Source organism: Amyelois transitella, chromosome 10, assembly GCF_032362555.1.
Source record: "Amyelois transitella isolate CPQ chromosome 10, ilAmyTran1.1, whole genome shotgun sequence".
NCBI lineage: Eukaryota > Metazoa > Arthropoda > Insecta > Lepidoptera > Pyralidae > Amyelois > Amyelois transitella.
Window position 1 is genome coordinate 2,650,110 of NC_083513.1, and position 26,115 is coordinate 2,676,224.

At 33.8% G+C, this 26,115-nt stretch overlaps 1 protein-coding gene across 4 annotated transcripts in view; it reads right to left on the reverse strand.

Moving 5' to 3' along the window:
* The window catches only part of LOC106139522 (protein tramtrack, beta isoform), a 154,906-nt gene that overhangs the window by 40,264 nt on the left and 88,527 nt on the right, over positions 1 to 26,115 (reverse strand). Inside the window, exon 5 of one of the 4 annotated variants that reach the window (XM_060946055.1) lies at positions 20,561 to 21,135. The exons of the other annotated variants lie outside the window; for them this stretch is intronic. Within the exon in view, the coding sequence (XP_060802038.1) occupies positions 20,576 to 21,135 (560 nt within the window). The 3' untranslated portion in view covers positions 20,561 to 20,575. Of the gene's footprint in view, positions 1 to 20,560; positions 21,136 to 26,115 lie in introns of those variants that run through there. 4 annotated transcript variants of the gene reach the window in all.

The window sequence follows — 26,115 nt, forward strand, 5'->3', positions numbered from 1 at the left end:
GAGACTCTACGAATAGGCTAAGATTGGCAAACGAATATTATTATATTAGGAGAGTTGAACCTGATTGAGAAATACTGTAGTATGTATTATCATATAGACTTACCTGTAGTACGAGTAATGTCTTTGCATCAACGTGCTAAAGCTTTAAAAGACCCATACTTTTAATGAATGACATAAGATGCATCTTACTTTTTCTGCGTCAGAACTTTATGATCGGTGGATTGTACTAACTGTTCTCTTTAAAAATGTGTACCAAGAAATAGTGTTGTGGATGTTCTTGCGCTTAAGGATGTATATACTTAAATAAAAAAAGATTCAAAAAAATTAATATTCTTTCAAATTATTACAGTTTATACAATATTCCTCTTTGGATTGTGAAATGCGGAGGATCGTGGCAGTGGTCCGTGTTATATCTGATCATACATTTGTCTGTCGTGGTAGTGAACCGAGCCTTGCAGATATGGTTCATGGTGCATTGCCAAGCTTTAGTAGATTTACCGATCCGACCGAGGTAGAAAGTGTAGCCGTTAAACACTGCAATATTTTTTCCAGAAATATTCTGCACATAGATGACTGTAAAAGAAAATATTTCTTAAAATCAAGAATTCAAGGCCTTTTTCAACTCTTTGTCTATCCACTACCAGAGTATCCACGCTTGGTCTGTTCATAAAAACTTCAGGGAGAAACAGGGATCCGCCTTTAACCATGATCCAACAGACTGAAGCACACATCACATGTAATCTCTGAACCGTTATTACATCTGCGAGAAAGAAGTGAAGTGGTGCATCACATGGCACATCCGCCGTACATAAAATAAAAACAAATTAAATTGCCCCAAAGCCTGGATTGAATTTTATTTACAGTTAACGTTAAATAGACCTTTAATGGTTACCATAGTAAGTAATGCTTTATTGTATTTTAGTTCAACACTTTTTAAGGGATCAATTATCGCATAATACGGTGCAATTCATACGAACGTATTTTCATGCAATGCCACTTTCATAGACATTATGTAGAATTTGAAAGTACTTGCTTTTTTATCGAGCAGCACTTAGACCAATCAAGACAAGAAAATATGTATGTATATCAAACCTTTTTCATTTCTTAAATAAAGTAGAATCTAGTTTTCTTATTTCAACCTTTTTTATTGCTTTGGAAAAATATAAGAAATAGATTACAGCAACGTTATATCTTAAATTAACTGTTTCAAATGTACGTACGTATCACATTTATAAATATGCTAATCTGAATTTGTGAATTATTTTTTATTTACTCATTAATATAAGTCATAAAATGTATTACCTAAATTATTATCATTAACAAAATATTTCGTGTAAAAATATAATAAATACAGTATTTGCCAGTGGAAGATTCTCCGTAAACTCCTTTTCCGAAGTGATCATAACAAAAATTAAATAAATAAAAATTATATTAACAACGGAATTTCAGACTAAACAAAGGATAAAATTTTATAGATGTTTAAAGAAAATTTTGAAACCTTTAATCTACCTTAAGTGAAAACTCTGTCCTTCCCGGTTACATTCACTTAGGAGAGGAGCCCAGATTACTTTAGGTGAACTATTTCTGCCAAGATCTGGTTAGTTCCCCTGCGCAATAATCTTTTTATGTCAATCACCAGGACTAGAAAATAATTACAATTTAAAAAAGGCTTAAGTAGTGCCCTTGTACTAAATTTTTCTTTAGTTAAAAGTTCTATTCATACTGTTACCTTGATGAACATAACTATATAAATAAAATATAAAATAAATAAATAAAAAGAAATTTCATAAATACCTTACTCCTATAAAATAATTTAAGATTTATAATTTTATATAAATTCCACCTCTGATAATAAACGACGGTGGTTTATGGTCGTGCTCCAAGTTGGCCGCTATCCACTCTCCACCCAAGCCTAGTATGAAGCGAGCCTTGCATTTGCCCCATCTGGTACACCGCCAGATGGAATTCTTCACACCCTTGATGCCACAATAGTAGGTGTGGTCCTTCAGAATAGCCAGGAGCTTGCCGCTCTGGTTGTGCACGAAGCGAACGCCTGAATTGAATTAAATAAATGTAATTTATGTTTGTAAGAAAATTACAAAAATCAACAGAAGGTGACAAGAGAAAAAATACTGAACTCAAATTGTCGTTGTACCAAAATTTTATGAATAGATAACTTTAAACTGTAATTGTAAAATAAACCAACAAAATACCGTACATAATTAAGTAGGTGTCCGCTTATTTTTTTAACACAAGAAAGACATTTTCATGGAGGGGATTGATTGGTAGTGTGCAAATTATAATTAGAGATTTCCAAATAACCTCCAACTACACTCCGTATTTTTTACTCTAACATGAAAAAATAATATATTTAAAATATTTATTTAGAATATTTTTTAAAAATATTACAGATTCTCAACTTGCACTTTTTTTAAGTACTTATTTAAAATATATATACATACATATTTACAACATGTTTCAAGAAGAAACATTTTAGAAGACCGTTTCCAAAGGATACAGAAATGATGATATTACTATTTGTGATTATGAATACCGGTACTTTTAACGATAACATTGGCGATGGTAGTGACGGAGGCGGTACAGGCGTAGTTCTTCTTCACGCATCTCCACCTTGTCTTCATCCCGTTATTGTAGTCCTTGTTGAACCTGTAGTTCTCAATCCTAAGCACAGTGGTCCCGTGGGATGACAATTCAAATACTGCATCTGTTGTATGACAACATAATATGTCATGAAAACTACATAAAGTTGTTAAAAAGAAGTTAAAGCCCGGTAACTATAGAAGACTGGTTTATCTCTGCGAATTGCGTTCAGAATAATAACAGTCAGTTATAAAGCACACTTACATGACTTTTTTTTTATTTACACCCACAGAAATATAAACCATTGTAGCAATAATTATTATTTTCAAGATTTGCTAGAGAAAATATATAAATATATACGGGATAAATTACACAGATTGAGTTAGCCTCAAAGTAAGTTTGAGACTTGTGTTACGAGATACTAACTCAACGATACTATATTTTATAATAAATACTTATATAGATAAACATCCAAGACCCAGGCCAATCAAAGAAAGTTCGTTTCTCGTCATGCCCTTATCAGGATTCGAACCCGGGACCTCCGGTGTCACAGACAAGCGCACTACCGCTGCGCCACAGAGGCCGTCAAAGAGTAGTTTTTACTTACCAAATAACTAAACTTAATACATATTTTCGTGGCATAGTATACCCTTATATAGTCCATCCCCGTATCCACAACATCTTTTTAAAATGAAAACCATTGTTACTTCATACACATATACAGAAATGTATAATGTCAACAAAAAGTCTATAAAATTTTATCTTAAATTACCTTTATTTCGGTTCAACACTCAACATATCCTATCATCATCCGATTTCAAGCTTTATACATATAAGTTTCAAGGTCTTAGTTTAAAGCACGTTCCATCTGGCGAGAAATAAAGCATCGGCGGGTCATGTTTATGGTCAACTTTCTTGAACATCACTGTACCATCCTCCGTGATAACGACCGCCGCCTGGCACCCTCGGTGGTAGGAAGTACAGTACCACCCGGTACCTTTACCACTCTTGTACGGCCGATTGTAGGTATACCTATCAATGAGAAGGTACTTCTTGCCATTACTCCAGATAATTTTGCACTCTGTAAAGAAATATTAAATAACATTATCAAACAGAAGGTTTTTGAAATAAACCAAATTTGATAAATGTGGCTTAATTTAATAAAAAGTAATTGTTTGGTATCATTTTCATAGTAATTGAATAAATTTGCTTTCTCAAAAAAAAACACAATTGAGAGTTTCTAGATTATTTGTACATGAACACGCTTTGTTTGTAAGGGTATGACAGCTGTGTGTTGATATGTTGGTCAATTAGTCAGTGACCCTTTACATGGATGTATTTTTATTAAGCAGTGATATCATAATGGCAATATCTTATACTTGAACTGGACTTTACTAATAAGATGATAGTAGTAATAGTATTTTTTTTAATATCAAGAACATATAATTATCACGTCTTTATCCCTTAAAGGTAGACGCCCACAATCTCTAAGAATGAAAGGCCAAGTTGCTAGCCCATCGTCTAAAAGAAGAATGTCAAGTTAATAGCCTTCCCCTTAGTCGCCTTTTACGACATCCATGGGAAAGAGATGGAGTGGTCCTATTCTAAAGTGCCGGGAACCACACGGCACTAACATTGATATTGTTTGTCATATTAAAAGGCAATTCTATTTTAATAAAACGATTTCATTTATTATTATATTACATTATTTATGTCAAACGTTTTAAGTTATACATACATTAATAAACTTATTTAAAGATAAAGATTTAAAAAACGATAATATTTAATCACATTTCGTTCAATGATTTTTAATATATATATCACTTTATCTTTTGATCTTGAAATTCGGTTTATATTACATTTCTATAAATAAAGTTAAATAATAATTTCATACTTCGATTAATATATAATACATATACTACCTCTTAACATAAACTCACTGGAAGTAACAACTAACAAACATTAAAAACGCATAATCATAATACCTTTGGCAATTTTATAATAAATAGAACTCTTCATAACAAATAATATGGAATGTGGATGTCCTTTAATGTGTTCATTAATATTCTATAGAATTAGAAATAATAAAATGTACACATTAACTAAAAATAACGGTTACTAGTATTTCAATCAGCATAAGCAACACAGTAATAAGTTAGCATCATGAAATAATATACTCTTTCTAGGCTATGAGACATTTGGTCCCTTTCATTTTCTGACATAGGACATGTCGCAAATATATATATATTTATTGATTAAAAACATAGCAGTCATTCAGTCACCAAAGACCAAGTGACTAAGAATGAATTAATCACATCATCATCATACGTCATTGCGGTGGTCTTCAACTTTCTTTTGACAGGCGGCTTCGAATCTGGAGCCAAAGTTGCCTAAAACCGAACCACTAACTATCCATCATCTAACTATTCTTGCAAAAATAATTGTTGGTTGCGTTCGAGTAGAAAGTAAACGCTCTACTCTTAGCAGCACACCCCTCCCGTGAACGGCTTGTGTAACCAAAATGTTGGCCATGGGTGGTAGTGGTTTAGTTGCTTTAATTTTAACCAGAACACGTTGAAGTTGAACTCAAATATAAATACAGCTACGTATGTGAATGTACCCCACTCGTAGACACAACAATGCCGTCTATCGTGACAGCAGAAGCCTTGCACTTATGCTTGTGTTTCTTAGAGCAGGTCCATCTAATCCGATCTCCAACCAGGGATCTCGAATGCCTGAAAAACTTGTGACCACCAACGTATATATTGGTACGAGTAGTTTCTTGAGAAAAACGTGCTTGTAGAATCGCCGCCATTAATGCTGAAAAAAGACATGGTTTAATTAGTCATTAACAAAGCTTACAAAATTTTTCGTCTCATTCATTCTTCTTTTATGCTCGTCTTCTTAAACCTGAAAGCTATGAATTGAAAGTGTGCATAAACATAAGATTTGGAAATACCTATAACAGGTTTGGAATTTGGTGATGTCAGAACCACTTGTTCCTCGTGGTCTACCCCGGGTAACCGGTTTATTCGAATAAACGTCTGTATTCTCTCTGGAAATAAACCTAGTTATTCCTTGTGAATCTATTTTTTTCGCGAAGTCATGTTATTTATTTCACTTTTTTAATAAAAAAGGCGATGTTAAAATCTTTTTATTTAAATTATCCCTAACTATACTAAGTTAAATTATAATTACATTTTGCAAGAAGCTCCAATTTTTCACTCAATCGAGTTTTTTTTTTTTTTAATTGTCTCGATTTACAGGTAATACCTACGGATAATAGGTTTTAAAACGGATGTGAGGTCAGGATTAAGCTAAAAATATTTTTTTCTTTTACATTTCTAATGTATTATTATCAAGTTAGGCGAGTCATTTCAGTTAATATTGTTATTACAAAAATATTAAGTATGTATGTTAATTAATCTTAATGTACCGGCCGTCAGCAGTGACATGGTATTTCGGTGGCTCGTGGTTATGGCACTCCTCCAAGAACTTCAGTGCGCCCGTGGAGTTTGTCCTCGCTTTGGCCTTACAATTGTGTCCTTTTTTCGTGCAATACCAGAAGTTGGGACTGTACATTGAGAAGGTGTACCCATTTATCATCATCAGCTGCCGATTTCGGTTCTTGAACGGCGAGGGTATCATTATAACTGGAAAAAGTGATATCGGAAGTAGTAGGCTAAGTATAACCAAGTATGTAATATCTCTATGGGATCTTATCGTTAACGTTTATTGCCTACAGATATTGTTCATCTTTTTCTATTATACAAAAGAAAGGGAAAGTGACTAACACACCTTTCAAATATGCAAGCAGAGAGCATAAATCAAGCCTATTTAAGAATAACACTTTGCATGTACTAAGAAAATAAAGGTTTATTCAATGTTAAACTTGTCTATTTCACTTAGTATTTTATATACTTTCCGTCTTCAGTGATGTGATAAAGCGGCAGTTCGTGGTTATGCTGCTCGTGCAGAAAGGTCAGGTGTCCTTGGGAATTAACTCGGGCCCTGGCGGGACACCGCAAGGTCTTCCTCTTGGAGCAATACCATCCCCTAGGATTGCATTTGGAGTAGGTAAACCCATTGATCATCATCAGTTTACCTGGCTGCCCGTCTAGACCTGGTAGCATCCTTACTGCAAGAAAGGACAAAACAGTATTTTATGTTTAAAATCTTGTTATTTTATTAGACAAATATTTGATAGTGTGGTGAACGCTGAGAACCACTTCTTCTTTACGAGTAGTAATAGTAAATGTTAATAAAGTTTTTACATATTTTATACGTTTATTATTATATTTATAAATACACAATATATGATAAAATTCATAAATAATTTCATTCAAATACTACCCTAATTATGGGTGAAAAGATGACAGAGAAGACACTTTTATTGATTAATGACTAATTCAAGTATTGCAAGTATTTCTCAATTGAAAAGATTAAAAACGTCAAATTTTTTACAAGTTATGTTTTATGTCCTGGTCACGTGGATAATAATTTCTTCTATACAGATTCAATATTCTATTTAACAGGTACAATTTTAATTCTACCACACGAATCCGGGACAAGGCATATAACAAATGCATGGTAAAAATTTTAAAGTAACGACTATTTGAACTACAAGCGATACGTATGTATTAATGCAAGCCTAAAATGATTATTCGCTTCACATTAGTCGACGCCGCTAAGTCGAATTTCATGTATAACATAATACAAACGATATTTTCATACAAACATTTTTCACCAGATATTACAGAATCAACTGATCTGATTTTTATTCTTGAACTGAGTGGGTTCAACTTTTATCCGCCGGATACGCACGTAAAATCAAGAAATACTCTTAGCGGTACGACTAATTAGGGTATTGTTAAACCAGACGCGACAGGGATCTGCATGTGTAGAGGGACTTCACACTTCAAACTAAATTACTGCACCCTACCATTTTACTTTCCATGCTTTGGCACAAATTACTCATCTCAACTCATCAAGTACAGTCGACGGCGTCAACACCTGAGTATTCGTGACGTCATGGTTATGTTCTGTGACGCTGACGACGCTGCCGTCGTACGTGATCGCCACGGACCTGCAACCCATGTTCCTCTTCACACACCGCCATCTTGTTTTGTTGTTCTTCCCGTAATCCTTGTTGAACCGCTCGCCGGATATCATCAAGACTTGATTGCCTTTTCTGTTTGTCGTATAATATACTGCGAAAAGAGGTGGAATTGAAATTTACAATTCTGATTATAAACGAATAATAAAAACAGATAAAGCACATGCGTTAATAAGTATTCACTAATGTATTAATGGAATAGAAATTTAAAACATGAAGAATTTAATTTTGTATAACTATAAAGTTGATTTTATTACGAATAACGAAATTATTATCATGGTAATAATGACATCAAGTGTTTATAAAAGATAACAAAACGATTTCTTTAAATATTTTAGAAAAATCAGTTACTACTGATTGGCACAGGTCTAAAGTCTATTTTCTTATATTGGTCTTATAGTAAAAGGTTTCTTTTTTGCAATTATTTTAAAGAATTTGATTGGAAATATTACTCCCGCAATTTTTTTTAATTGTAATTGCTTGACAAGGAATTTTCCTATCATTGACAATGAAAAATTAAATATAATTAAAACCATGAACATTCCTGTTAGGACGTAATAATAAAAATTATTCCAAAATAAGTCGTGGCACAATGATTAAGCTAATTTCTGTCACCCTTTTTACAGAGTGACCAGCTGAGCGGGACAGAGTTTGTTCCTCTCGACAACCCCTCTTGTTGTACCTGTGACCTCCAAATTCTATGACTGGCTTTCCTGATGTTGTTTGTCAAGAATCAGAAGTTCTAAATAAAAGTATGTTAAGTTTGAAGATTTTACATATTTTAGTTATTTACAAAAAAAAAATAGGAACAAATGAGACAACGCAAATGTTATTTTATTAATTTATTTATCGTCAACGTGTCGAACATTATTTCTGCTTTCTGCTTCAGTATTGACGCCATATTTCATTAAATTTAAAACAACAAAATTTTGGCAACAATAAAATAAACAAAAAATAAAGGCTTGTAAAAATCTTCATCGTTATACCTACATAAAATCTTGATATCACAGTAAAAGTAATTAACAGAACTTACAAAAACCATTGAACCCACAAAATTATGAGAACCAATAAAATAAAATAAAACCTAACTACAACCTTTCAATTTAAATTGTGCAAGTAAGATTATTTGTTATAAGTTCAAACCTTAACGTTTTTCGCCTCGGAGCTACAAGATTTTTGAAATATCCATCAATGCTAAGTGTAAAGCATAGTATATTAATACCTATATTCATAAAAAAATATTTTTGACAATTATTTATTGAAATTATTGATTAATGCACTTGCGTTGAAGACTAACGCCAGAAATTTGATGATGCACAAAGATGTTTGTTTCGGTCAGACTCGCGTAAAAACGATTTTATTTGCGCCTTCGGTCGCATACGAAAGCTAATCAATACAAAAATAGCACTTAATTATTCTCTCTCAGTGGTAATGTATAAACTTTAACTTGACAAAGTTCTCTTAGTAGTCAGTGGTATCCGCCGCGCGGCTATTTTGGTCTTTTTTCACGCACACCCTGTTCTTGCAGGGGTCTCTACTGTTTCTCCTCTTATAAAAGTTGTAATAATCCACATACGATACATACATATCATCACGTCTATATTCCTTTGCGGGGTAGACAGAGCCAACAGTATTGAAAAGACTGAAAGGTCACGTTCAGCTGTTTGGCTTATAGAAAGAATCGAGATTCAAATTGTAACAGGTTGCTAGCCCATCGCCTAAAAGAAGAATCCCAAGTTCCCAACCACACTCCCATACATCCCACACATTCCATAATCCATATACAAGGTAAAACACTATCCTACCATGGACGAGTTGCAGATGGTATAATTTTCTCTATGGCCCACTGGTGGTGCAAAGCGGATCGTCAATCTTAAAATTTCACATACAGTAAGAAATATATTTATTCCAATGGGATTTGCGAAAACAACTAAAATTATACTAATATTAATGCTATTTGTCATAGTATACTCTCAGTGGTTATGTACATGTTTCAACTTGACAATGGTCTGCCCTATAGTGGTGGCTGTAGCACGGCAATGGTGGTCTTTCTTAACGCATACCCAGTTGATGCAGGGGCCCTTGCTATCACTCCGCTTGTTGAACCTGTAGTGGTCGATGTACATGCACGGGTTGCCGAAGCGAGTGGTGGTGAAGAATGGTTGCGGGAATACCTCTGGAAATTGTAATTTTATGATGATATTTGATACAGGTTGCTTTATAAAGTAAACGTACAAACGTACCAGTAATTAAAAAGTTAATAGAGAGAAAATAAATGAATGAAAAACGCTGAACTAAAAACTCGACAGACAGGAGTAAACTCCTAGATATAAGAAGAGCAAAGGACAAAGCTTCATTAAGAGCGAAACATATCGCATTATAGTCCATGAACATATAAAAATAATCTGACTAAAAAATTATTGCAAGAAATTAGATAAGGAATGCTTGATGATTGTAAATTCATTTATTTTGTTATTAATTTTTAAAGCAGAACAAAGCTTCAGAACAGAATTACACAAAGATACAAGAATTAGGAAGATGTAACGAAATTTAATTCAATTTTGCCTAACATACCTTTTAGGAAAGATCTATTCTATGATTCTCTGCGTCTATTCTATAATTTAAGATTTGTTAGTCAAATCAAATTAGGGAATTGCTTATTTTTCAAAATCAAATCTGTGCGAAGACTTTTAATGATTACAAAGTTATTTAAAACGAAGATCACAAGCGAACAAAGAAACGACAAGTGAGTCACTGTATAAAGGTTTATTCATGATTGTGTGATCCAAATATACTTATAATAACCCGGTCGTACGTCATCAAGGCTGCCGTACAGGCCCATGAAGTTTTCTTGGCACAAGACCATCTAGTTTTCACACCAATTTTCCGATGTTTGGCAAAACGGAACTTTCCCAATATGATGACAGGGTTACCGCGAGCAGAAACGCCAAATATTGGTTTTATCTCTGAAGAATAAAATACAGTTTAAGTTTAAAATCTTTGGAAGATATAGGGATCACTGAGTGTAGTAAAGCAACTTTAAAATCCCATACATTATTCTGTTTCTACATTAGTCTGTATTTACATGATTGAAAAAATTTATAATCATGTAATATTATTCAAAATCCATACATATTAAATTTATAACTAACCAATATCTGTACTTTAAAGATATTGTCAAAAATTATTAAAGAATGAACAAAGACAAATGAGTTTTAATATTAACTATGTTTACGATATTTTGGCTGGGGCTTCAACCCCGAGGGATATTTCAAATATGGCTTTTGTTTTTTCGGGACGTAACTTTGTTATTTATTCAATTTCTGAGTTACAACATTTTCATATAATTGATTTCAAATTTTCGCGTTTAATTATAATATTTATAAATAATACAGGTATTAAACGTTATTGGCAAAAACATGAAATAAACAAGATAAAATAAACAACATTTATTTGATAACATTTCTTGGTTTTATCATTAAATAAAATAAATAAGTATTATTAAAATTTCTATGGCAAGCAATTTCTTCAATTATACTATAAGTGTAACAGTATATCTATAAGTGCTATAAGATTAACTTGCCTATTTTATTTTTAATTCCAACTATAAACAAAAGTTAAGAACTGCTTAGTTTGTTTAGAAAAATGTTTACTAAATACGTCAATCCTACATAAGTATAAGTAGTAGGTATGTTCATAATTTGCCAAATAAGAACAAATAAAGCTGTCTTGTATAATATATATTGTTCAGAATAGGTACAGGTAGTAGTACTAATAGTTACGTTTTGGTTTCCACTTCGCCTCATATATGTATTTTTATTATTGCACTGAATTTGTGAATGCTTAAGTAAACCGACCATGAGCACCGTTATGTATATTGATGAATGAAATTCCTTAATTATTTTTTAGTCTTCTCATCCTTTAGTACCTATACATAGCGTTAGGCGGATGAATGTGTGACCCATGAACTTTGAGAATCAGTTTATCATGAGCAACCACTGAAGCCTGGCATCTGAGGGCGGCTCGTTTGCTGCAAACCCACCAGCTCTTACCCGTGGATTTGGACTCCCTATTCCTGGCAAACCGGTGACCTCTGAACCAGAGGTAGGTACGACCACGCACCATTTCGTAAAACGCTGGAAAATGAAGCACGACATGATGAGAGAACAAGTGAATAGGATTACGAAAGAGGTAAATGAATAATTGAAATTACCTTTAGAAAGACATTACAAAATGCTTTGTTATGTACAGTATTCTGCATAATCAAGTACGTACACATAATTCTATTATAACTGTCAACTGATTGATTTATAATGACTGGTGTTTCGGTAATGAATTAAAGTTCAGTATACACATATATACAATTAATATCACTTACTTCCTTTTGTCAGCAACTTCGTCGTTATTCAAACAAACATTTCTTATAACATTTTTATCCGAACTTTAAAAAACAGTAGAAATAGTTTTAACCATTAATTTAAAAAAAAAATTAACCTATTTCTCATTTTTACTAATTCAATGGCAGTGTTTATTGTTTATCCTTATTAACGTATCATCAAAAGTGACGATAGTGACTTTGCATCCCCTCCAACTCTTGCTACAGGACCACTGTTTCTTAGCTCCATAATCATTCTTCAAATGAAATGTATAATCGCCAATTTTCAGCATGCGTTTACCGGACGATAACTGCAAATACACCGGCCCTAAGTTGATAAAATAAAATTATTATTATATTATAGACGCTTATATAATGTTTATTATGTATTATATAATAAATATTTACATAAAATATATAACCTCATAGTAATAACATTATTATTATGATTCTATAATATAAATTCTTAATCCCTATTTTCCCTGTTGAACTTTCAAATGAAATCCATTTCTTATTTACACTTCTATAATTTATATTTACAGTTAAAACATCAAAATATATTATAGAAAAGGATAAAAACGAAAAACTTAATAGACGAGTAACATCGCGATGATTATTACAATTCATTAATAAAGAATTTTTATGGCCGTAAACGATTTATTTTCTGTGCTTCATATTGTCAATATGCACTACTTTCAACACATTATATCTGTGTCAAAATATTTTGCAAACAAACGAACGGGATGCAATTAAATTTTTGCTAAACCGTATACCTATTTACTATGACCACATGAGTTGGGAGAATGTACTTTTATCACATATATATTTTTTTCTTCAATAAAAGCGCTTGTCTCGTAAAGTTCCATGTGAATGTTTGTTATTAACCTTGACAATGACGCCATCAAACGTCACGATGGACACCTTACAGCCTTGGGGGGCCTGGTTGCACACCCAGTAAGTCTTGGGCCCCATAAGCCTCTTACAATTGTACTTGTGTCCATTAAATATGAGGAGAGGTTTTCCTTTCTTTGTTGTTAGTACTTCAGGCTCTGCAATTATAAGTTATACATAGGTATATTATTACATATAAGCCCTGAACAAAGCGGCGATGGATACAACAAAAATGAAAATATAAGAAAGGGAGATTGGTAATATAAGTATTCTATCAAAAACCAAGTTGTATTGAAAAGGTTAACTTATATGTATATTTGTAAAGTCCTTACTGTCGAAAATGAAATGTAATGGCTCAAAATAAAAGCGTCATTATTCAATGAAGTTTGAAAATCCATTTTAATTACAATCTGTCTTGATAAAGAAAATATTTTGTTAAAGAGAAATAAATTTTAAATAACAAACTCTATTGTCGAGTGACAACAATTAAAGTTATCGTTAATTACCGTATTTTTAATCACATTTTGACTAAACCGTAATATTAACCGTTACACCATATACGTATTTTACTATCACGACATACATATATTTTGCTTTCAATAAAAGCGTGTATCCAGTAAAGTTCCATGTGTGTGCTTATTATTAACCCTGACAATGACGCCATCATACGTCATGATTGACACTTTACAACCATGGGGGGCCTGGTTACACATCCAATAAGTCTTGGGCCCCATAAGCCTTATACAATTATACTTGTGTCCATCGATTATAAGCAGAGGCTTTCCTTTTTTTGTTGTCAGTATTTCAAGCTCTAAAATGATAAATAGGTAATATGGTGAAATATAAGTTATATAAAAACCGCAAAGATGAGCGAAAGTTGCTTTCTGATAATATCAAAACCTAGAAAATCTCTTGTGATGTGTAACAGCAAGAGATTTGAAAAAAAATAAACGCTCAAGTAAACAAATCTTTTAATTAAAAAAAACATATATTACATATAATCACACAAATTAATCTTCCTCACTAATTTTAATAGGCTTATTAATAATTAAATTACCTACTTATATTTTTCCCCTGACTTTATGTACATATGTAGGTAGGTAATGAAATTTCATTATTTTTGCCGGTGATTATGATGATAGCCGGAGTTGACAACCCTTCCATCAAACATATAAACTCTCGCGCGACAGCCGGTAGATTTTTTGACACAAAGATATATCTTTTTGTATCTTGACTCTGATCTTCTAGACAAATTATATCTATGTTGGCCGATGTCTATAGCGGGCCTGCCGAGACGAGATATCGTGTGGATTACTTCTGAAAACGATGTAGATATCGTTATAAATACCTATAATAAATCTGTACAATATTTTTCAACCAATCTAGGTATTTTTGTTTTGTTTTTGTGGTTGTGAAAATAATGAATTTCATTTCAAAATAATATTGATTTTTTAATTCTTATGTGAATTTCATTTCAAATAAATAAAAATAACATAAATCATAAAGATACTTACTAAAAGGATACATTAGCGAGTAATAAAGACATGTTAATGATTTAACACTTGTATACATACATACAGAAGTTTCAATTCAATAATTAAGCTGAACGTGGCCTTTCGAGACTGTTGGCCCTGTCTAATCCGCAAGGGATATAGACGTGACTATATGTATGTATAATAATCGAAACGTAGAATAATCGATTACCAACTATGCTTATAATTTTAAAAAGACAACTATATTGGGTTTACGATCGACTTTTGAAAATACTATTTTGAACGGTTGCCACTTTCATTACGGACAAAAATTTTAGCGATAAGTTAGCATTTTTATTGTGGTAATTTTTTTCTAAAAGCTTTGAAAGAGTGCAATATCTTGTCGGATTGGTCTATATAGGACCTAACACTCGTCGCTTCGCTTCTCGCTAACCTAACCTTAACTATGAATCTTTGAATAAGAAAGGAATGAAAGTGAACGTAAGCAAAACAAAACCAATGGTTTGTGAAAAAGAGGAGAATATATAAAATGGAACAAGTGATAGAGTTTGTATACATAGGTTCAAAGTTGACAGCAGGTGGATAGTGTGATAGTTTTGTTAAGTAGAAAAGTATATTACGAAATTACTTGAACAAATTTTCTGAGAAAACTAAATTCGTGTAAGTAAACATTTTGCTGCGTAACGAATTTCTAGTAAACTACTGTCTGTTTAAATTATTAACTAATACAATAGAGTATAAGAAATAAAAACCTTAAAAATAAAAGATATTTTACAAGATGGTACATAAAAAATCAAATTTAACAAAAATAATCCTTCACCTTATAATTTATGATTAATCAGATTTCTACAAAATTTTAACTCTTTTTTAACCCAAAATCATAAATTAAAGGCTCTCTGCGTAAAAAATTTAAGATATGAAATATTTCTTCCGGACCTAAGCGACATTACAAATTTATGAGTTATAAACAATCTTAGCCCTAATATTAACATTACAAATGAGGTGTTGGTGGCCTTGCAGCTAGTGCTGATAAACAGCATATTATGGCTGATGCTCCTGTTGCTTTTGTTAATTCAGTAGAATTTTATATGAATCTTAATATCAGTGTTTATGCACAGCCTTGCTTGGAGCCGATGCTTCTGATGTCATTTTTAAACCGGTGGAATTTAATATGAATGTTATTCTTTTATCAGTGGTTATGCACCGTCTTGCTTTTGATGATGACGTCATTGAAGGTGGTGATAGTGGCCCTGCAGCCGGTGCTGACGCGGCCGCAGACCCACAGCACCTTAGGGCCGATGCTCCTATTATTCTTGTTAAACCGGTAGGGTCCCATTTGTATTGCAGGCTTCCCAAACCGCGTGGTTGTGAATTTGGGAACTGAAATAGTTAATTATGTTTAAAATGTTAAAGTGATATCAAATCGAATAGAGACATTAACTTGCAACATTTTGTATTTAAAACAAAAATGTATCAAAAATATAGCTTGTTTCCCGAAGGGGTTGGCATACCCTATCGATTAATTCAATCGTAATTCGTTTGAGTGATTTTTTCATAAAGTGATCAAGGACATCTTAGTGTAGTAAATAATACCACGAATTTGTTTGTGCACACATTTATATCATAAACAACCCAGTTTGTGCATTAGAAGAAAAAATTAATTCGCAATAAAATATATACCACTAGTAAATTGTGTAATAATTTGAACATATATCTTCTTGCTAAGTACGCTCGTCGAAATTAGTTTATATTTAGTATTACATAGAACATGTTTCTCTATAAGTCAATATTTAAATTCTTTAAGTCCTATGGGAAATAAATTCTTTAAACTTAAACATCAATAATATGTATAAAATAAATATAAATATCAATATATTCTTTTTATATTGGGTCCCATAAAAGATTATCTATGCAAAAAACTTCATGGGTCCCAATACGGACCCGTTATCTAAAAATAAAATATATGAGTATGTATTTTTAGTAATATAAATACCGAAAATAGTATAGTATTGAAAGTTAAATGTTTTTAGTGCATGTAAATAATAGCCTTTCTTCTTTCACAAAGTTTAAGATAATTCATACCATTTGGTTCACAACGAATTTCAATTACCTGCTAGGTATAAAAATTCTAAAAATAATAATTGTTTAAATGAATTATTTTTACATTATAATGTATATTAATTTGGGAATTGTGGCAGTCGCTTCCTGACGCAGGCCTCCCCCGGGTTCCTCCACTTCTCTTAGTCTCTGAATTGCCGTTTTCACCCTAGTCCGCATCACTCGTTTACATATTCACTTTTATTAACCTTACACTCTCTCGTTAACCGTTATTAAAATTTAAATTTTGTTGTTTCTGTTCTCGAGGAATTTCGGAAAATACTATCTTAATGCACCCCTAGACAAAATCAAGTCACCTACATCCGCTAATCTGACATATTTATTCCTCATTACTCTTTGATACAAAAATTAAACGAATTCCCACTTGAAATAAGAATAAATATTACCATACCAATGGCAATAAAATATTAATCACATATTCCTAATCTATATCGATCTTTACAATTTTGATCTGTTATCGAAATCTATTATTCTATGCAGTGGAAATGAGAGCGTTAAGGAGTATGTTGGGTGTGAAATTGAGTGACAGGATAAGGAACAGCGTGATAAGGAAATGTTGTGATGTGAAAGAAGACGTAGTTACAGGAATAGAAAAGGGTATGTTAAGATGGTTCGGTCATATGGAGAGGATGAATGAAAGCAGGTTGACTAAGCAGATATACAAGGAGAGTGTGACCTAGACAAACGTATCTTGATCAAATTAAGGACGTCCTGGTAAAGGGTCAGGACAAAAGTACCCGAAACCGCCGAGCTTGTATGAAGAGAGTTATGAATGTGGATGAAGCGAAGGAAGTATGCAGAGAACGTGGCAAGTGGAAAGAGGTAGTCTCTGCCTACCCCTCCGGGAAAGAGGCGTGATTTTATGTATGTATGTATCGAAATCTAAATTAATGGTTATGCGAATTTTTGGAACAGATCACTTGATTATCTACAGTAAGGGTGGACGCCCTGCATGGACGAATCTTATTGCTGCTGTAAGAACAGAACCAGGTGGCCTTGGGTCCTCGACTCCTGTTGTTCCTGTAGTAACGATATCCTCCCATTTGAAGCACCTGCCGACCCGCTGGTGTCATGCTGAACTCCGGTTCTGAAGACATAAAAAAATTGTTTTATTGGGTTCCGGAAAGTTTAGCCTAAGACATATAATGTTAAGGCAAAACGTGACATTAATTTGCTAAAGAAAAAGTAGTTTCCTTATTTACAAGCTGTAGTATTCTCGATAAAAAATATTAAATATATATTTATTAGTATCAAAATTCAACTCAAAATTGATACAATTAAAATCAATTCTTTTTCAATTGGTATTAATATTAAAATAATAAAAAGCTGATGTGGTAACTCAATCAAAAACATTATCAACTGTCTGATTTTAGAAACTTTGTACATTAAAAAAGCAACACAGAAATATGCAGAAACATTTTCCCAACTTATTAACCCAGTACTCATTCAAATATACTTTTTATAGTTTTGTCCATGATATGAATTCTAGTCTAGTTATTGTTCTAACAGGATCTGTTAATACAGCCATCAAAAACAACCTCTGAAAATAAAAATCTTAAAGCTAAAATAAAACGCTCATGAAGCTATCAAAAGGGCCATTTTAATCCTCAATTTAGAAACTAATCACCGTAACAGATTAATGACAATGAATATTTCTGGAATGGACAACAGTGCTCCCACAGAGAGTGACGGAGGCCCGACAACCGTTGCGTCTCTTGCTGCAGAACCAGGTGGCTTTAGGGCCGCTGCTGCGGTTGTTCTTATGAAACCTGTAACCATCCATCTCGAGAACTGGTCGCCCGCAACGAGAAATCGCAAATACTGGGACTGAAAGATGTGTCCGTAATAATGATAAGTTGAATTTTAACACCTTTAATTTACAGAAGTAATTGGAAAAAACTAACATACTGTGCCGACCTTAGGTAGAAAGTGAAAAAAAGTAACGACAAAGAAGAAGATGAACTATAACCTTTAACCAAAAACAGTATCATCCGGCACTTTAGATAGCAAAAGCAATAGAAAAAAATATGTGTGTGCGAAAAGAAAAGAAGAACATGAAGGTGAAAAGGCCAAGTTAATCGATTTAAAATCTATAAACAATTCAAAAATGTTCATCTCTTATCAGAAATATATTATGTACTACTAGAATAAATTATAAATTAAATAAAAAAATGAGATCAATAATATATGCTTTGAAGAATTTAATTGAATTAGAAGAAAACCTTTTTTTATAGCTGAACAAGAACGATCTTTATATTTACCCCTATTCTTCTATATGTGCAAGTTCAATCAATCTTTATTTATTTACTAATTTATGTACACAGAAAACATCGAGACTGATAAACACAAGAAACAAAATTACAAAGGTTCTGCTTATTTCAAAAGAAATCTCTTCCAGCAGACCCGAGATAGGAGACATGATGGAAAGGGTGACAGGCGTGTACTCCACTCACACAACTAATAATAGACATACATAAACAAATAAGTACATATATAAAATATAATAAAATACATATATAAATACAAAATAATAAACTTACATAAAATATGTACAATATATACCAAATTAGCATGGCTTGGAAAGGTAATAATTTTTAATTAATTTTTTTAATTGGGACAGTGATTTAGAGTCACGTATCTCGGGAGGCAATGAGTATATATAAATATATTTATTACTTGTGTCAAATATTTAAAATACCAAGAAATTCTAAATCACTACATTATTTTGTTTCATTAGAGAGATGAATTCTTTTCATAACTTATTGATATGAGTAATATTTCAATTATCATCTAATTGCGTTGAGAATAACAATGCTCTGCTAAATTCTGGTTTTGGTTTGGGTAATGTTCTGAGTATCCAAAGCCATGATTATGCACATCTTTCACATGCACCACATTGTTTCCCAGCATGACTGCAGAGGCTTTGCACCTCACATTGCTGCTTCGGCTCTTGGCGCAAAACCACACAGATTTAAACCCCTTGCTTCTGTTGTTCTTGTAGAAACGTTCACCTCTGTGGCAAAGAACCGGCTGCCCTTTTCGCGTATACGTTATATACGAATCTTGGTCTGAAAATAAAGATAGGTGGTGATATTGTCGTATAACTAAATTATTCTAATGGAATTACCTAAGAATATATTGAGCAGAAAATTTACGAGATTTTTCGTCTTACTCTAGTCTTATCTTATTTTATTTTATGTTTTATGACATTTAATAAGTTAAACAAATTTTATAAAAACAGGTAAAATAATCAAATACAACTGTTATTGGATGATATATTTTTTTATTTAGTTTAATGATACTGTTATTTTGGTTCTTATTATTGTAACTGAATTATTAAAAAAAAAAATAAGTAACATTAGTTAAATCAAGACAAGACTTAGAGACTTAGGAGGCCTTAGAGTTTTTTAGGCTACAATAATATAAAATAAATGTAAACTCTCTCTCTCTCTTAATTACTTGAATTGAAAAGAAGAAGATATTGAAAAAAGTAAGATGTATGTTGTGTGCTTCGAAAATACGATTATACGATTCAGAAAATATAGCGTGTGATAAAAGTACCCATAGAAAGAGACTTGATGTTCGATATTTGCATTTAAGTTATTGATATATTCCATGAAAGTCCTTATTTCTTTTCATTTCAACAAAAAAACAAATTCTAGAACTACAGAACAGTTCCTTTTACCACACGATATAGTACGCGATACTATTCTATTCTATTCTATTTGTGGCTGTTAATTATTGCCAAAAACGCAAAATTTTACAAAGCTACTTGGCACAAAAGGCGAACTAAATTTTCTGGCTTGTAGAATCATTTTCGTTGATCATATCCCGATATTACCGCATGCAAGTTACTTTATGCGTAAGTATATTTCTTCATACAATTTGCATATTTTTGTAAATGATAGAGATTTGCCAATACAAAGTGTTTGGAGTCACTACCAAAAACGCTCGCAACATGGTCACGCATAATGTCACCAGTTATTTTTTCGGATGCTTTCCACGTTGATCAGACAGTACAGCTCCTTGACCATTTTCTAGTTTTAATAAAGCAAATTTCATGAAAACAAAACTTATAGAAAATGTATTTAAAAACATAGTTTGACAAACTGGAATTTTCCTTATAACTGAGTTGTCTGATTCATAAATAGGTAAAGTATACGAAATAGTACTCTGTCTTGTAGAATTTACATTGTAAATTGTTATCCTCTTTTTCGTGTGCTTGGATGCATATTTTGTTAAAAAGATCCACTGTCGGGAATGGTCACCAATGTCCCAAAACTTTTTAAATATCTTTAACCTGTCCTCTTCCGATATTTTTTTATAACACTTCCTTCTACACGTTGCAGGACATGGAGGTTTAAGTAGCCTTTGACTGCGCACTTTTCCATTTCGACTAACATATGGTAACCCTCTATTGGCATTGCGTTTTCTGATCTCATCTTTACATGTTCGAAGACGTTTTCGTGGACTAGCTTTTTTATCTGTAATGGTTGAAGTTTCATCCTCGCTCCAAAAAGTTTCGGTAGTTACTGGAGAATCTGTAAGGTTGGATAATGGATAATAAGTTGGTTATGTAGCGAGTTAATTATCAATATACTTAATACAATCGAGTGAAGGCATCATCAATGATAAGTGAGAAAGTGAAATTAGAGTATCATCATATTAAATATCACACTAAATAATGCCTGTCTCCAATATAAACTTACTAAAGCGTTGTTAACAAATTTTTGTGCATGACTAAATAAACAGTAGCATTAGTCAAGTCCGTTTGTATAATGATCTATCTGCAATTATATAGTTGAAGCAGTAAAATATTTTAAAAAGAACATTATGAAATATATTACACAAAAATGCCGTGTGGTTCCCGGCACTATTACAAAAAAGAATAGGACCACTCCATCTCTTTCCCATGGATGTCGTAAAAGGCGACTAAGGGATAGGCTTATAAACTTAGGATTCCTCTTTTAGGCGATGGGCTAGCAACCTGTCACTATTTGAATCTCGGTTCTATCATTAAGCCAAATAGCTGAACGTGGCCATTCAGTCTTTTCAAGACTGTTGGCTCTGTCTACCCCGCAAGGGATATAGACGTGATCATATGTATGTATGTATGTATTACACAAAAAATAATAATAGGTGTATTAAGAATTTTTTTACGTTAATCAATTTACAAATATTTTTTTACAAAGTACCCTATGTAAATATTAATTTCAAAAAAGGTGAGCTTATCTTACCGAAACTGTTTACAATTAACGCTCATTTGCTGTGGCTATGAATCAGTAAAAAAATGAATAAAAATAACCATCTATTGAATGACTTACTAATTTCGATCGACAAGGCCCCCAGTCCTCACGTGGTGGTCTTGGTGTCTGAAAAAAAATACATTTGCTAAGTGCCTCTTACTTCATACCGTATAAATAACATTGCTAGATGTATACTGTTGCTATATAAAAAACATGAGCTCAACAACTGATTGATACTGATCGAGTTTCCGTCACATTTCTATTAAATACCTACATTAAAAATAGTTTCTAAGAATAAATTTCACAAGTCTTTACTGAAACGAAATTTTTGTCACACATTCTGCAATTAAATTATGGTGAGTACATTGATGTGTTTACTTTGCATCATGAGTATGGGTATTCCTGAGCATCACGACCTTGCCGTCCACAGTGATGAGAGAAGCCCGACACCCCGAGCTCCACTTAATGCAGGGCCACGCCACCCGAGAGCCCTTGGCACGACTCGGCCATTTGTAACGGTTGCCTCCCATCTCTATAACAGGCTTCCCAAATCTTGATACGGTATATTTTGCACCTGTAAAAAATATAAATGTAAACATGTGAGCAGATTGAAATATCTGGAAAGATGGCAATAACTCTTCAAAAAAAGTGAAAATAACACAAAGCATTGTGTGTTTAAAAATTTGTTTTCTTTTCGTTTCATTTTACAATTGCAGTAAGTTCAACACACTTTTTAAATAAATTATTATCATCTGTGTATACTTCAAAGCCCGGGTCATACCTCATCTGATCTAACCACAAGGCTAAAAGCACCATAAATGAAGAAAGATTAAAACACCCTAGAAATTAGATTAATATATGACAATAGCAATGTCATATTTTACTTGAAACTGAAGGAATTGTGGTCCTCTTGCAACACAGGTAATTTCTAATAACTAATAATTGTGATAAAAGATGGAAACAAAACTTGCTTCGATGAAGTCGCAGCTATCAGTTGCAAGGAAGCTTGCGACACCACATTCACCATAACTTACCACTTCTTTAGTATTTTATGGATATTACGGTGGGCTCTGAAGATAGCTGTGCCACCTCGCCTTGGTCGATGTATAGGTGGAGGCCTAGGTATCTCCTGAACCGTGTGAACTCTCTCTCTCTTATTTTTGAGAGCAGCCTCCGTCACTACGCCTCAGGGCCTGGAATCCGCTTTTTTATGGATAGCTTCTTTAACATTAATGGCTATGCTCATTTTTAACGCTGACAATAATGTCCTCGATAGTGACCACACAAGCTCGGCACATGTGGCTAGTCCAGTTGGTGCAGCGCCATTGCTTCTTCGGTCCTCTGCAGCTGTTGTTACGGAAATACCGGTACGAGCCGATCTGAATTATTGGGTTCCCTTTGCTGGAAGTGCTGTACACTGGAACTGAAGACAAATTTTAAAGGTAATACTGATGAATTAAGATGAAACAATGGATCGTGGTTAGTAGAAGAGGGATGATAGGTTTATTGAGATATATTTATTTATATATTTTTATGTGTAAATGTCATACCACCCCGTATTAAGGGTCAATTCACATTTGAAGAAAGCAATAAATATTTCAACAGGTATTAACAAGGTTTACACACTTAAACAACATATTTCATTGATTTAAGTATGTATAGTATACATTAATAGTCGTTAATGTACTGCGCTGCGCCTAGTACTAGCACTAGTAAATACTAATAAAATACTCATTTAATTTCAAATGCTTATGAGATAAAAAACCGTATCAAATTAATGTAGTTTATTTCCATAAAAATATTAACAAAATTCAGTGGTTGTGTTCATTTCTAGTGCCCACTATGACATCTTCTATCACGATTATTGTCGCCCTGCACCCTTTACTCAGATACGTGCACCGCCACACCGCCTTGGAGCCCTTGCCGCGTGCGTCGAGGGTATACCTGTACCCGCCGCATTCGAGGATGGGTTTCCCAAACTTCGATTTAGTGTACACAGCTGCTGTAAACATCATGTAGGTTTTCAGAAAAAATGGCGATACAACAACTCCAGAAACGTCTAGATCGAATTAAAAAATATATGTGCTTTTCTGATATACTCGTACATACAGCTGAACGTGGCCTTTTACTACTGTTGACTCTGTCTTTCCGGCAAGGAATAAAGACAAAGACGCAAGTATTTAAATAATTAATATACATACTATATGTATGCCGCCGTGTGGTTCCCGGCACCATTACAAAAGAATAGGACCACTCCATCTCTTTCCCACGGATGTCGTAAGAGCCGACTAAGGGATAGACTTGGGATTCCTCTTTAATGTAAATCCCTGCCAATCTAAGGTCTGCCGCGCCGATGGATGCATGGCTAGGGGCGAGCCTAGTCTCGAGCGTGCCACTTCCGCCATGGGGTTGGGCGACCCCCAGGTAATGGCTAGCCTTACCCTGGCATGCGGGGCTCTGCTGGGGCGGACAAAATTTTTCCCTAGCGTCTCGTGGGAATCGCATTATGAACCTTAAAAAGCATATAAATGGCGGCGATGGTGTCCGCACCCCATCACGTCTCGTTCCCGGCGGGAGCGGTATGCGGTCTGCTGAAAGCCGCTTTGCGACGATGAATGTAAGAGGAGGAATGAAGGATAAGATTGAGGAAGTATGCCAGATGATGGATGAAAGACGTTTGGATGTGTTGTGCGTGAATGAAACGAAGCGGAAAGGATGCGACGCGACGCAGCACGGCCCTTACACGGCGTATTGGTCTGGAATTTCCAGTACCAGCCGAGGCTGTCAAGGGGTCGGTCTAATTCTTTCTGCACGAATGGCTGAGTGCGTGAATGAGTATGAGTGTGTCAGCCCTCGTCTTCTATGGATTAGGCTGAAAGTTGGAATCACTCGGATCTTCGTTCTAGGTGTTTATGCACCTTGGGATGTGGGTTCGAGGGGTACAACATCAGCAAAAAGCGAAAACGAGGAGTTCTGGAATAGTGTAAGAGAAGTATTGAAAGTTACCAAGCCAAATGAGAAGATTATTATGTTAGGTGATTTTAATGGATGGGTGGGTGTAAAGCGTGATGGATATGAAAAGGTGCTTGGTGCGTTTGGTGACGAAAAGGTGAATGATAATGGAAGAAGTGTATTAGAAATTTGTCTAGAGTGGGATCTTTTTGTGTCGAACTCAATGTTTCAACATAAAGAGATCCACACCTACACAAGAGTGGAAGGTATTTTAAAAAGTATGATAGACTTTGTGATTGTAGATGAAAGATTGAAGAACAAAGTGCTGGATACCCGTGCATATCGCGGTGCTGGCATTGACTCGGACCATTTACTGGTGATATCCCGGATAAGGGGTATCTTCAATCGCTGGCGGCACAGGGTAAGGGAGCAAACCAGCGCTTTGGAAAGAGTAAAAGTAGAAAATTTGCAAGATATGGATGTAGGTAAGAAGTATATTAATAGACTGAAGGATGAATTTGAAGATTTAGAGGAAATGAGCGATATTGAAGATGGATGGAAGGAATTTAAAGAAAGAATTGTGAAAGTAGCTGTTGAAGTGTGTGGTGTAAGTAGAAGAAGGAAAGGAAAAAATCACAAAAATGCGTGGATGAGTAAAGATGTGCAAGAACTTGTGCGATTAAAGAAGAAAGCATGGCTGGATTTGTTAGCAGCAAAAGCTAACTTAAGAATGCAAGAGGTTATTGATGAAGATGTGAATGAAGCACGTAAGGAATATAAGAAAATGAAAGATTTGGTTAAGAAAGCTGTGATTAGAAAGAAAGAAGAGTATAAAGAGGATTTTGATAAAAGGCTATCAGAAGACTTTCAGTCAAATCTGAAAGTATTCTGGAAATCCGTAAGGTCAGCCCGAGGAAATACTATAAGCAGAGAGCTGACTAGGATCAGATGCCAGGATGGTAGCGTTGTGAAAGGAGAAGAATGTGTACTAAAGATATGGAAGGACTATTTTGAAAGTTTATTTGAAAAAAGGAAGGAAATAAGAAAGATTTCTGCTATAGCGAAGAAAAAGAGAATGAGATGGAAGGCGAAATTGAAATGTTCGAAATTGTGGAAGCACTTAAGAGTATGAAAGCGGGAAAGGCTGCTGGGTGTGATAGAGTGTCGGTCGAGATGCTTAAAGCAGGAAAAGGCGTAGTAGCTAGTCAGTTGTACTGCCTTTTCAATTTGTGTTGGAGAAGCGGCCGAGTACCAAAAGATTGGTGTAAAGCTGTTATCGTGCCACTTTACAAAGGAAAAGGGTCACAGCTGGACTGCAAAAAT